The sequence below is a fragment of the Dermacentor variabilis genome, chromosome 6 (genome assembly GCF_050947875.1).
Source record: "Dermacentor variabilis isolate Ectoservices chromosome 6, ASM5094787v1, whole genome shotgun sequence".
Lineage (NCBI taxonomy): Eukaryota > Metazoa > Arthropoda > Arachnida > Ixodida > Ixodidae > Dermacentor > Dermacentor variabilis.
The window spans coordinates 100786951-100800730 of NC_134573.1; the positions used below are offsets into that span (position 1 = coordinate 100786951).

Here is a 13780-nt window from a genome sequence, read left to right on the forward strand (position 1 = left end):
GTGCACATGCAGTTGTGTGCAACTGCAGCATACATCCTCTTTCCAGTAGGCCCTCCACCGGGTGCAAATGCGTTATTGAAATAATTCTATTTTTCAGAGTAAAACGTCACAAAATTTGTAAAGTATGACTTACACACAACCTACAGACATGATAGCATCTGACTGTATTTTGAATATATGAGAAAACTTAATTCTGTTACGTGGATACTCAAAAGAGCCCTTTTCCAGCTGCCATTTCCTTTTTGGGGAGCACAGACCAAGAACTTCCAACCAACTAGAGGCCAACTAACAGCTTAGCTGTCAAAAAGAGACACCATCATTACTGCATGCTCACCAGAAATTACACATGACCTAGAATGTGTGGCTCTTTGGCATGACCTCTGAGATCAGGTAGTAACTGCTGCAGCTCACAGCACACTGAAAACTCTCTGAGGCAACGTGCTGGGACTTAGTCACAGCTGCTAACCAGCAGGTGCATGTGTCATCTACTTATGTGCTCTTTAGAGGCTTCTAGTAAAATAGTTACACAATTGCCAGCTTTGCAGCTGTGCTAAGATTGCTTCATTGGTACGTGCTACTCACTTACAACCTGTTTAGCCAAGTGAAGTTTCGTTGCACTTGGCATTTAAGGCCAACTTGCACCTATTTCTATTCATACTGTCGTATTCACATTCATTGCTTCTATTTCTATTCAAGGATTAAAGATTGTTTGAGCTCCATGTATATGAGAGGCAAATCTTGCATGCCAGAATGTTAAGAAAAGGTGCTTGTAAGTTCTGGAAATCTTTATGACAGATTGAGTTACGAATGGTAAACAAATGTTGAACAAATATTTTGTGCAGGTGCTGGTCTTTTGACAGATGGCAACTTTTACCAGCCTCATGAGGCGACTGACGAGGAGCTGTTGGTCGTGCACACACCCTCCTACATCAGCAAGCTTAAAGTCAGTGCCTGCACTTATAATAATGACCTGTGAAAGTGTACGATACTAGCATTTAAGGTAATGTGTTGTGATTTCATGAAAGCGTCTCTGACTGAACTCAGTCCAGCTTAAGGTAATCTCTTAGCACATATAATTGGTATGCTGACATGGGTAATACGTTATGCTAATGGTGATTAATTGATGAGGGAAACAGTGAAGCATGTAATATAAAGAGAAGGTGGACAATCTGAGTTATTTAGCCCTCAGTAGTGCTCCAGTAAGAAAGCGTTCATAGATTTTTGTGTGGAATGGCATTCATGTGCTTCGCTGTTTCTCATATGTTTTTGTCAGTTCATTTTAGGCATATTGACAGGTATTTCTAGCACTTTTTATGTTTTTGTTCACATGTGCTTGTGTGCTATGTTCTGCTTAATTTCCCATGCTTCAAAAAATAAATCTTTGGTTGGTTTATTTTGGAAACATGAAAAAAGCTCTTCCTTTCAGCTGTGTCACTGATGAGATAAGTGCAGCTGGATATTTTGGTGTGACCCAAGAGCATAAAGCATTTCCCAGTCATGTGTGTAGGTCTAACGTTACTGGAGATAAATGTTTCTCGCTCCCTCCCTTTTGACTTCTTTATTGAGTACTCAGGGCTGTTACTATTTCAGGTTCAGTGCTGATTTCCCTTGTGCATGTATTTTTTTCATTTTATTTTACCACATAGTGTGTGTGGCTTCTTAATTTTAAGTGCAGTATCTTTGCACTTTTGCTTGACTCCTTCTGTGTCATGCTAATAAGCCCAAACCTGACCAAAAATGGCCAAACTATTTTGAGACACCATAGTTGCCATCTTCCGCAAGAATAAATTTGCTCCTGCTTGTACTGCCTGACTGATTGTGTACTGCCATCTACCAGACAGATAAACCACCGAGATAAAACCAGCTCGTCCATGAGATTGTAAGAAAATAAAAAGTACCATTGATGGGTGAGCTCATCCTTGGCTGTTTTTACCAGAAGCAAGTGGATGAACCCAGCTTGTCCATGGCAAGAAAGGGGTTAATCTTACGTTTTAAAATAACTTACAGCCATTAAACTTATTGAATAGAATAGTATAGAGTGCCTCGAAATTGAATGTAGGAATGCCTGATGCAGTGTAACGCAATGTAATCAATATAATTCCAAGCCCACTTGTTCACAGACTTTGAGTGATCTGCCAAAATTATGAGTGTCCACTCCTTGAGACAACTAAACCATTTACGCCATCCGCATCCAAGCAAAAGTTAAAACCCAATAGGCATGCATTTTCATCGGGGAAATGAGCATCTTTTGCATAGGAACCAAGAAATGAAACCTGCTGCCATACAAAACAGAGCTAAAGAGACAAGGACAGACATAAGAACAACAGTGTTCTTGTATTTTTGGCGCTATTTAGTGTCCCAGTATGACAGACGAACTAGCCTGAACTACCACCTTTGCGTAGAGTGTAGTAGCTGGGAACACGTTACGTGTATTGTCATGGAGACTAGGCCTTAGCAGCACTATAACTGGAGAAATACATCACCAAGGCACATATTAGCAACGCTCTACCATTTATTGCTTGCAGGAGGGAAGAACAACTCACAACATCAAAAATTGAAAGTTTGCCGGTGTGTTATGCAGCCTTTTCTGTTTGGTGTGCAGTGGAGCGCATACGTTGCCACGGTGACGGAGGTGCCTTTCATGGCCATGCTTCCCAACTGCATGGTTCAGAGACGGGTGCTCAAGCCCTTTCGCTTCCAGACTGCTGGCACTGTTCTGGTCAGTATGGTGCCCTACTACCCGCCCATCTAGCATGACTGTACATCCTGAAAAGTATCATGCATCTCATAGAAGCTGTTAAACATTTTGTTAACACTACCTGTCAGCGTTGTTGCAACTGGGAACTTTGTTGCTGACCATGGAATGAGAAACTGACCTTTTGGCATCTTGCAGACATCGTGATCGAAATGCGGGATGTTTTCAGGATGAATGTGAAGAGGGAAGTGTAGGGAAGTTAAGCGGAATAGCGTCAAGGTTGCTACCCTGCTCAAGGGAAGGAGAAGGAGGGAATAGAAAGCTGAGAGAGAAAGACAAGGTTCTTTGAACACACGCACATTAACCCTTTGAGGGTAAATCTTTTTTTGCCAAATGCAATGCTATGCAGGGTCAATTTTTTTATGCGTTGCATATTACAATCACTCAGTTCAGCCCTTGGGCGCCGCCGGGCAGCCACCATTGACCTTTAGCGCAACCACGTGACGTGACGTCACGACAGCCGGAGGAAAAGCTGGGCCCCAACTGGCGCGGTCGCGCGCGGCTGCAGCCGCCACCTGACCGCGCAATATGCAAAGCATTCTTGGCTTAACTAAGCTAAGCCTGGCCATTTTTATTTCAGGGTTAAAATCTTCAGACTGACCTATTTCGAAAAGCATTTACCACAGTTTTTTAGAAGTGACCATAAAGTGACAAAAAAAGATTTTCTCTAGGTAAAGAGGCATTAGTTATTAATGAATACAGGTAGGCTTGCATAAATACTAAAGATAAAATAAAAAAGTAGATACACTGAAACAGATATACAGTCGAACCTGGATATATCAAATTCGGATATGTCAAATTATTGTCTACATCGAACAGCTGTAAAATCCCATGCAAAAGTTTACTTATTAGGCATACATTGAACTCCCGCTCACCGAAACATTCTCTGTACATATTGAACGCTGTGCCATGCCTCTCATCCTCTCATCATCACAAGGTGCCAACAGAACAAGTTCTGGCATAGGACTGCAGTGACAACATGCTGCTTTCATATTTTGATTAGAAAAGCTAATTCAAAAGGTATTTGCAGTTCAAAGTTGAAAAGTTATTTTAATTGCTAAACTAGCCAGCAGTCACGTCAGGTGTCTTTGACATCTACAAGTCCAAAAACAAGAAAGGGGCTGACAGATGGAATAGCACACTGTGGTATAAAGTTCGTAAACAGAGATAAGGTGCCTCAGAAAGGCTGGCCAGCCTTTCTGAGGCACTTTATACCACAGTTTGACATCTACAAGAATTGCATGTTTTGCAGCACAAACTCCTTTCAGGGAAGTGGTTTGCAATCCTGTTTGCGATTGTTGCAAAGTCATCCAATGCGATTTATTTGCAGAGGCATTCAAGTAATTTGACCAACTTCGTTGGTCCTATCAGGACTCATCTAACAGAAGTCGACTGCCTAAGCCTTGCCTTGCTCAGGGCACGTCCACTTAATGTGAATCCTGAGACCAACCCCACTTTCACGGTTTTAGTCCCGGGACCTCAGCAAAAATAAATTGCTATTTTACTTACCATTCTCCCTCAAAGCATTCCTTAGCCATTTCAGTGTCACTGACATGCCGGTATATTTCCACATTTCCGTCCTGCCATGTCACTGGTCTACCTGAAAATTCTCCACTCTTTACACTCAGACGTACACAGTAACACGAAGTTGGTGAGCACAGAGGAGGCTCTGCCTCTCTGCCTCCTCTGTGCTGGTGTATATTTCTAGAAGCACATTTCCTCCGCTCTCTGTGTTTGCTCAGTCTGGTTTTTGTTAGCGGCTGTGGAGCATGCCCCTTCATGGGCGTGGTTGGGCTGCACAGCACACACATTTTAGCAGATGGGAGAAGGGACTCTCCGATTGTAGAGGCAAGCAGTAGAGTGTAATGCTCGTTCAAGGAGCTAAGGGCAATACCACAGCAGCCCACATCATTTTTGAGGAATGCAAGCAGTGTGAGATTGACCAAATAATAGATTTGTTTAAATAGAAACAGCAAATTCGTAGGCTGCCTATATTGAGACATTCTTACTCGATGGCTGTTAAATATTGTGTGTAAGTGACTTCCTCCATGTGTTTGTTTGGAAACAGGATCATCTGCACTACAGCTGGGGTTCTCCAGAACCAAATACATTCATACATGTCTCCATTTGCATCAGTCTTTCACACTGTGGACTTCAAAAACTGTTGTTCCTTATACATTTGAACCTCGATGTAAAGAAATCTGTATAATTGGCACTTTGCTTCACTAAATCGAAATTTCATTATATTGAGATTCAATCTGTTGTGCTAAGTTGTAGACTGATTTTTCTTGCATGAAAGGAGCTGTACAACTTTCCAAATTATCGAGCAGTCAGAAAAGAGCGAATTTCAATGGTTAAAATATTTCATTTTGTGGAACTTGAGAGTCGATGAATAAAGCCACGGTTTCATGCCGTGTGGATGATATCTTCACATTGGCAGTTCGAAGTGAATCCGACAAAGCTTTCGTATCTGCTCAGCCACCACAGTTAGTGATAGTGTGAAGTTAGTCTGATAGTGTTGCCCGCTGTGGGACGACACTATCACAGAAGATTGCAGGCAGAGGGAAGCAAGTGCTTTCTGTCTGCCTCACGTTTCAATGTGTCTCTGTCCGAAATTCGAGATTATATGTGACCTCCAGCACTAAACCTGTGGAAAGTGTGGGGTTCTCACCCGTGCTCTTGGGACAAAGGAACGACAACACAGTAGTGCAAACAATCACAAGTGCATTTATTGCACCAAGCTTTCATAGACGAACGCCTGCTAGCCGAGTCGCTATCTACAAAATGTGCCAATGGGCGCTTGACAAATCTAGGAAGTCCGACTCACGGCGACCAGATAGCGAGCGAATATGTTCACCCCATGCTGGACACCAACGCCTGGTCGTTCGCGTGTATGCGGTCACGCGAACGGTGGCGCGTTCGAACGAGGCCTCGCGACACAGTCTCGCAGAAGCGTGGATCGGCGCACGCGCGGAACGTCCGCACCGCCAGCCGATCGCGAGCCAAAGAGGAATTCAGAGTCTTCACCTTTTTGCGCTCAAGTAACCTCGCCGTTAGGTGGCGTTAGGAGAGCCAGACTCGTGCCATCTCTCGCAATGCGCTTCAACCAGACCGACTGCCGCTGGCACCAAGCGACGCGGCAAAGCCAGATTACAGGAGACGAGAGCTATGTAGGAAAACAACATATCAGGGGATGCGTGAGAGTCGCGCACCCCCACATCTCCCCAATCTTAAATCACTACATATTCCGGCGAAACATGTCACACAGTCTAACATCAACACGTGCTTCACGAACAAGGTAGTACATGCAATAGTGGCCGCGCCGAGAAAATGTCCACACGCTGTCCATAACATGCGAGCCGACATTGTCCTTGGGTACACTGCTAGCGTCCGCTGGTAACAGCAGCAGCTCTGCAGACTCGACGGCACGATTCCAGGCCAGGACTACGGGAACGGCGACGCAGTAGTCGGTATGAGCAAGCATCGCTCGCGCCGACGCGCCCTGCTGGCGAGAGCCGCGCAGTAGCTGTTGGTGACCGCCGGCTATTTTCTCTGCCGCCGAGGGTTGCGAGCCGGATACAGGCGGCCGCCGAAGTTGCTGCGCTGAACTGACCATAGCATCACCATTGCCCGGAATAGCTCGATCCTAGTCCGGGGCAGCAGCGCAGACGATGTGCAGGTGACAGCAAACCAGGGTGATTCCACTCACGCTGCGTACACTCAATGCACTCGGCAAACACTAAAGTAGTGCAAGGGAGAGGAACGCGGTCACGCGAACGGTGGCACATTCGAACGAGGCCTCGCAACACGGTCTCGCAGAAACGCGGATCGGCGCACGCGCAGAACGTCCGCGCCGCTTGCGAATCTCGAGCCAAAGAGGAAGAGTCTTCTCCTTTTTTTGCGCCCAAGTAACCCCGTTGTTTGGTGGCGTTAGCAGAGCCACACTCGCGCCATCTCTCGCAATGCACTTCAACCAGACCGACTGCCGCTTCCACCAAGCCACGCAGCGAAGCCGGATTACAAGACACGGGAGCTATGCGGGAAAACAACATATCAGGGGACGCGTGAGAGTCGGGCATCCCCACAAAAGACAGTGCACATAAAGCCATGGCCATCTCGGCTCGCCCAGCCTTTGCACCCGCCGCATATCACCTCCAAAATAGTACACGCATGCGCATATGTGCTCAGCTGCACTGACACCCATGTGCAGCCATGGCTGCGCCAGAGGAATTCGGACCCGCGATCCCCCGCTCCCCATGTGAAAATGACAGATGAGTTTGGAAACACAGAAAATTTTCCTCGGCCAGGAATGGAAGGTGCAATGCCCTTCATTGTTGCCTCATCAGATTTTTTTAAGAGAGAGAAATTGCGATTTGTTCTTAGTTGGCAAGAGAAAGTTTATTGCATCCAAGACACGTTTGACCGGGCATCGCTCATCATCGTTGTCCAAGGCCTCTTTATCATTGTCTATTGTGTAGAGCATGTCATGTTCGGTTTAGTGCATGGCTTTTGACATCTTGAATTTTTCAAATGCCCTGCACACTGGACTTTGGCATGGTATAAGGACAAAACATATTACAGTTTTGGTTTCATACTCGACTCTAACATGTGTGTCATAGTTCAGTGAATTCTTCAGGAACATATGTGTGCACTAGAATGAAGTGAATACAGCACGTTGAAATTGAGGACATCTTCGACGCTGTGGTTCATGCATAAAATTTAGAACTGGAAACCTTGCCCTCAATTTTTCTTGCTATTAGCTAACCTTTTATTGCTATAGCAATTACGTGGACACTCCAGGTGGATTTCTGCCATCGCCGTTGCCGTGAGGTTCTGTATGAGTAAAAGCGTGTGAGGGTGAGCTGGCGAATGTGGTTGAATCTCGTGTGCATGAGCAAGGAACGTGGCCCGGATGCATGCCCTCTTCTGTGGCACGCGAGGAAGGGGGATGAGGTGAGGGACGAGGGGTGCTTTTCTCCTGTGGCAGCTACAGAGCCTTGACGTCCTCCTCGCCTGCTGCTCCATACAGAGTGGACACAACCGTGATGTCTACTATGGCATAGGTCACGCGAATCATGGACGCTGTAGTAGATTCCTTTGGCGGACGCCGTAGAGATGCATTGCTGGTGCTCCTGTGTCTTGAAAGGGGTCTGCGAGGTGGCTAAAGTGCATGTCCACGTGGGCCTCACCTTCAAAGCAATTTGTGATGTTTGCAGAGTGCACATAGTGTCAGTAACTCCATAAAGCGCTGTGCTTTCTATGTTTCGTATGCGTTGAAGCAACAGATGCACAGAGGTCAATTGCGTCGCGGCTGCTGCCGCGATTCCTAACTCTAGCTTTTTCACAGGCAGTTTCCACTGTCATAAAGCAATGTGTGTTCATGTTTGCCTGTGCGCACATGACACCATGCTGGTTAATTTAGTTAAAAATGTTCACGGGCTAGTTGGTTTGAATCCATGATTGAGTGTGTAAGCGCGACTGAACAAGGACGTAGAAAGAAGCAGACACGACAGCACTGTCTCTGCGTGTCTGTTTCTATGTTCTCGTTAAGTCACGTTTACACATTCTATCATTGTTAATTTAGTTAGCAAGCAAATTTTCACAAGTTTGTACGGCTGGTAAGACTACTATCCTTACTTTGTACAGCTATCTACTAATTTGCTATTGCAATCGGTGCTTCGCCTTTCTGGCGGAACTGCGAATTTTTTGCACCAGGTAAACGCACATCAGTTTTCGAACGGATATCTTACAATACCAGACTAACAATAATGTTGTTCTTTAGTTGGTATCCTTTCCTTAATAGCTCCCTCACAGTCCAGCTATTCATTTCACATGTATGCATCAATAAACGAATCTCACGGACAGCTTTTGAGCAAGAAGAACCAGGACAACTGAGAAGCTTTATTTTTTGTTAGTAACAACCATATGAAGCCAAGGGAATTGTAAGCGATGCTTTTCCTTCACTTCATCGTCTGTTGCATTTATTTGGCAGTTACAAACAGCTTTTGTACATCAAGAGGGTGGGGACTTCTGCAAGGATGGAAACTTGCAGTGCGCTGCCCTACAAAAGCACAGTTGCAGTGTGGCTAGATGAATGAGCACAAATTGCAGGCTGCACAGCTTGCCCTGGATCATGGCTGGGCAATCCATCTCGGCGGTGGATTTCACCACGCAAGCGCCCGCCGAGGTGGCGGCTTCTGCTGCTACGCCGACATCACCCTCGCTGTGCGCGAGCTACAGCGGCATGGCAAAATCAAGCACGTCATTGTGGTCGACTTGGATGCACACCAGGTGTGTCTTGTCTGATGAGACAGCTGCGTAAATGGACAGACTCAATAATTATTTAGGTGCTGGTGTTTTCCCAAAGTACAAATTTAATTTCGAAGTAACACATTAGCAGGCTCTAAATTCAAGTGATCTTACAATAACTTTAATCTGAAAATTCAAAAAGAAAATTGGGAATTATGCTAATTTATAACTTTAATTAGCATAATTAGTGTTCCCCCGGCAACAATGCCTCTTCATCCCTGTAATTGTCCCTTAACAATACCTCAGAATCAACACCGATGTGGTCTGAATGAGAGTTGATAAGTACTTTTGGAATTTCTGCATCGTCCAAAAAACATGTGGGCCTTGCAGCAGTCCTTCATGTTGGAAAACAAGGGATTGCGACAGTTAATATAGTCACTGAGTTGCCTTTTTAAACTGGCAAGCTCTGTCGTACCATCTGTACTGTAAAAAACAGAACCTACCATAAAATTTTTGTTTGACCAACCTCTGAGTAGGGTGTGCAACCAGTCTATGAATGTCTCATATTTAGTACTTTCCTCAGGCATGGCCAGGGGTGTGCATTGGGGGCCAGACAGTATACTCGAGCACGGCACTTAAAGGCTTAACGAGCTGACTCACTCTGATCCAGACCCACCTAAGAGTCTGTGCCATGGATGACCTCTGTGGCTCCAAGGGAGTTCTTTAGAAGAGTTTGCAGTTGGGCTAGTTGGTACGGTCTCCCTTTCTTGTCCCATTCTTTGTGCTCTTTTTGTCTTTAGAGTCCAAGGGAGTGTCAATCTGAGCATGAGTGGGCCCGAGGAAGTCTTAAGTTGGTGCGAGTCACAGTTTGAGTAGGTAAAAAACATGCGTTGTGAGTGAATCTGTGCGAATTCTGTTCATTGTGCCGATCTGTGCATAGCCGTGCCCTTATGTGCCAAGTGATTGATCAAATTATTTTCAAGCAGCAGCTGTAGTTGTAAATCGATTATATTTTCACCAATCGCTTATGAGCTAGGTTAGACATCTTCATTGTCCAGCAAACAATACATAAAGAGCTCAACAAACTCATTCATATTTGTGAAATCTTGCAAAGAATAGTGGAAAGAAAGTAACAGAAAAGCACTTGATTAATATACTTTTTCTTTTGTAAATGCTTGATTTTTCTTCCAAGGCTGTAATTGATAAATGGAATCAATAACCTTTCTGAGTAATGCAAGTGTGCTAATAACCGGTCACATTTATTCTTCGATGTGTACGAGAACAGTGGCTTGAGCTGATGGTTGGGACTAAATTCTAAAACATACAACGCAGGGCAATGGATATGCACGTGACTTCCTGGGTGACAAAGATGTGTACATAATGGATGTCTACAACAGAGCGATCTATCCAGGTGACGAGTACGCCAAAGGTACGCAGAAAAGGACAGCTGTAGGATTTTCAACTTTTGGTACCTGGGGGGGGGGGGGGGTTGCTCCCTTCCCCGGCTTAGTGTGAAAGAAATAGTAAGGGCAAGAAGGCAGTGAAGGCTTTTTTCATTGTGGTGATTGCTCTCTTGTCCTGCATTTTTTTTTTTTCATCTTTTCAACACCTCTGTAACATGGGTGCGCATGTCATACGGTGCACTTTCAATTGCGATCGAGCTTGATCGGGATCAAATTTCACGGTTGCGATTGCCTCCTTTGCACAAGCTGTAGGATGAAGGCAATCGTGGTTGACAATTCCAGTCTGAATCGGGCTAAGTCATCATCAGAAGGCGTCATGTGACACCGGCATCAGTTGCCTGTCCTGCACTTCTGCATTTAGAGTTGAACCTCATTACAGCAAAGTCACAACTAGCACACAAATACCTTCATTATATCCAATATTCATTACATAATGATACAGGCAATAAACATTTTGGATTTATTTCACTATATCCAAGAACTCATTATCCATGTTCATTACATCAGAATTTGACTGTATAATCAAAAGCAAAAGGTGGGTACTATCTCTCATTGCATAGCTTGCTGCTTATGCTTTGAACTCTGCACCATCGCTGGCTGCTTTGAATGTCTCCTATTGCGTTGCGGGGCGAGGTCAGCCCCTGAAAGGGAAATACATTAGGACCTCATTATAATGAAGTCCCGTCTGACATGAAAATACCTTCATTGTATATAATATTCATTATAAGTATAAGTTTGTTGCACTCGATATTGGCAAGAAACATTTTAGGTGTACTTCACTAAATCTGATAATTTGTTATATTCATGTTTGTTACTAGTATAGCTGCTACCTTGTTCTGGATATCTGGTGCAAGCAAGTGCCATAAATTGAGCCACAAAAGTGCCAAATTTCCTAGAATGGCACACAGAGAACACGAAAGAATTAATGGCAAGCACAGCAGGCTTTATCCAGAGCACTTTATGCTTGAGGCAGGAATGTAGTTTGTGGACAGAAGTTTGGTGAGATCTGTTAAGCTTTCAATATGGCTGCCAACCTAAGGTGATGCAAAAAAGTTTTGACTGCATTTAGCAGACAATGGCCTAGTGCTGTGATATAGTAAGTCACTCAAAAAGAGAGTGATATGCATAGAAAGCAGTTCTGCTTGCAAAGTATTTGTGGTGCTACCAAGCTAAGCATGATTCAGCAAAATTAAAGGTGGATAAAAATGGATAACAGTAAGATGGTTAAACCAAATACAACCTGATTTTCTCTTCAGTTACTGATCTAGTAATTAGTCTCTTAACTTGCTTGGTTTGTTAGTTGTACCTTAGGTTTGTTGGTTGTATCTTAACTTATGCTTGCAAATGTTTCTGGATTTTAATACCGTGTGGTCTTAATTAGTCAGCTTGGCAATAAAGTACCCTCACCAAGGTTATGAAGAAGTGATGCATTAGAAGCCAGCAAACAGATAACATAATTTACTGCCCTTCCCAAGAAAAAGAAGACACTGCTATGCAGCCGAACCTCAACATAATGAACACGGATACTATTTTGAATTGTTGCATGTAATCAAGTAAATCAAACTTTTTTTCACTGGTACATGTATTAGCATGTAATGAGTATACATTGATATAAGTACAAGGTTTGTCCGTAAAGTAATGAGACTCCCTGCTGCGCGACACTGCAGTCACCAGGGAGCATTCAATAGAGCATTCAGTAACCGATTAAATTTTGCTTTCACCTGGGCAAAACCGCTTCTGAGATGCCTGCCTTGGTTAAGGTGCTTTACAAAGACAATGCCCTGTCAAGGGTACAGGTTTTCGGGTAGTTCAGTGAGTTCAGGAACGAACGGGAGACCGTTGAAGATGTGGAGCGATCTGGGTGCCCTTCAACAAGTTGTTTGGACGAAAATGTGGCCAAAGTTAAATATTTCCCGGACTCCCACCATCATTTGAGTATGAGATAAATCACGGAAGACCTCAACATGCGCAAAACAACGGTTCACAAAATTATTTCTGAAAACTTGAACACATGGAATGTTTGTTTGAAATTGGTGCCAAAAGTGTTGAGGGATGGACAAAAACCATGACGAGTTGACTTCCCGTGAGATGTTGGTGCAATTAGAAAGTGAATGGGACTTTTTAGACTGCGTAATAACAGGTGACGAATCATGGGTGTGCCAGTGCGACAGTGAAACGAAGTGCCAATGTTCAGAGTAGCACACTGTGCCCCAAGAAAGCCAGAATATCAAAGGCCAAGGCAAAGACAATGTTCATTGTCTTTTTTTGCAAGCGTGGGGTGGCGCACAAAGAATTTTGTACCTCAGGGACGAACCGTCAATACAGTGTTCTACAAAGAAGTTCTTGAGTGCCTTCACAGAGCCGTCAATAGAAAACTAACCAGAAATTGCCGATCGCTGGAAGCTCTCCCACAGCAATGCTTCAGTCCACACCGCCTTCATTGTGACCGCCTACCTGGCCCAGATAGGGGCTGCAACCTTGCCGCAGCCAACCGCACAACCTCGATTTGAGCCCGGCAGACTTTTTCCTGTCCCCAAAGCTCAGGAGAAGCCTGAAAGGTCACTGTTTGGACGATGTTCCCACCATCCAGTGGGCTGTCACAGAGTCTCTGAAAAAGGCTATGGCAGCTGACTTCCAAGGGAGCCTTTTCAGCATGGGAATTGCACTGGCAGTGGTGTACCGGTGCCCAAGGAGTCTATTTTGAAGAATTATAAAATCTGTACCGATTGGCCCAATAAATTCTTTTTACCAGGCCCTGACACATTACTTTACGGACGAACCCTGTAGTTCTGACTGTGTGTAAAATCAGAAGACTCCTGTTTTTTGACAAACATAATATTGAATGATGTGAATAGACAAAAAGACAGAGCTTAGTTGTTATAACTAGGATGCTTGTTAGGTCAATGTAGCCATTAGAGAATTATGAAAAAAGTCTCAGCTTTGCATGTTAAATGGATTAAAAAATTAATACAGCGAAATCTTGCTTTGTGATGCCCATGGGATATGCATATTTATGGGTATTGTGTATTCTCTTCCGCTGTGGAGCTTAACTTTGTCATGGCACTCACTTTTACTAACGCATATGAAATGCCCATTGCAGGGGCCATTCGGCGCAAAGTGGAGTTGCGGCCGGGCACTTCAGATGAGGCTTACCTAAAACTGGTGGATGAGTGAGTGACTCAAGTGTGCCATGTGCTTCGTCCAGTGCATGCTATTCGCTCATTTCGCTCATTTTTTTGTGCTTGCACTCATTTTTACGCAAAAGCCACTTGCTTTAACCCTTTAGGGGAATCTGACGATCTTAACTCATTAT

At 44.4% G+C, this 13780-nt stretch overlaps 1 protein-coding gene across 5 annotated transcripts in view; it reads left to right on the forward strand.

Annotated features, from left to right (window-relative positions):
- Window positions 1-13780, forward strand: part of HDAC11 (Histone deacetylase 11) — a 48931-nt gene that overhangs the window by 13229 nt on the left and 21922 nt on the right. For all 5 annotated transcript variants that reach the window (XM_075695327.1, XM_075695331.1, XM_075695330.1 and 2 more), the window contains exons 3-7: window positions 843-943; window positions 2603-2719; window positions 8867-9046; window positions 10337-10433; window positions 13568-13637. In XM_075695327.1, coding sequence (XP_075551442.1) covers window positions 843-943; window positions 2603-2719; window positions 8867-9046; window positions 10337-10433; window positions 13568-13637 — 565 coding nt within the window. The remainder of the gene's footprint in view (window positions 1-842; window positions 944-2602; window positions 2720-8866; window positions 9047-10336; window positions 10434-13567; window positions 13638-13780) is intronic.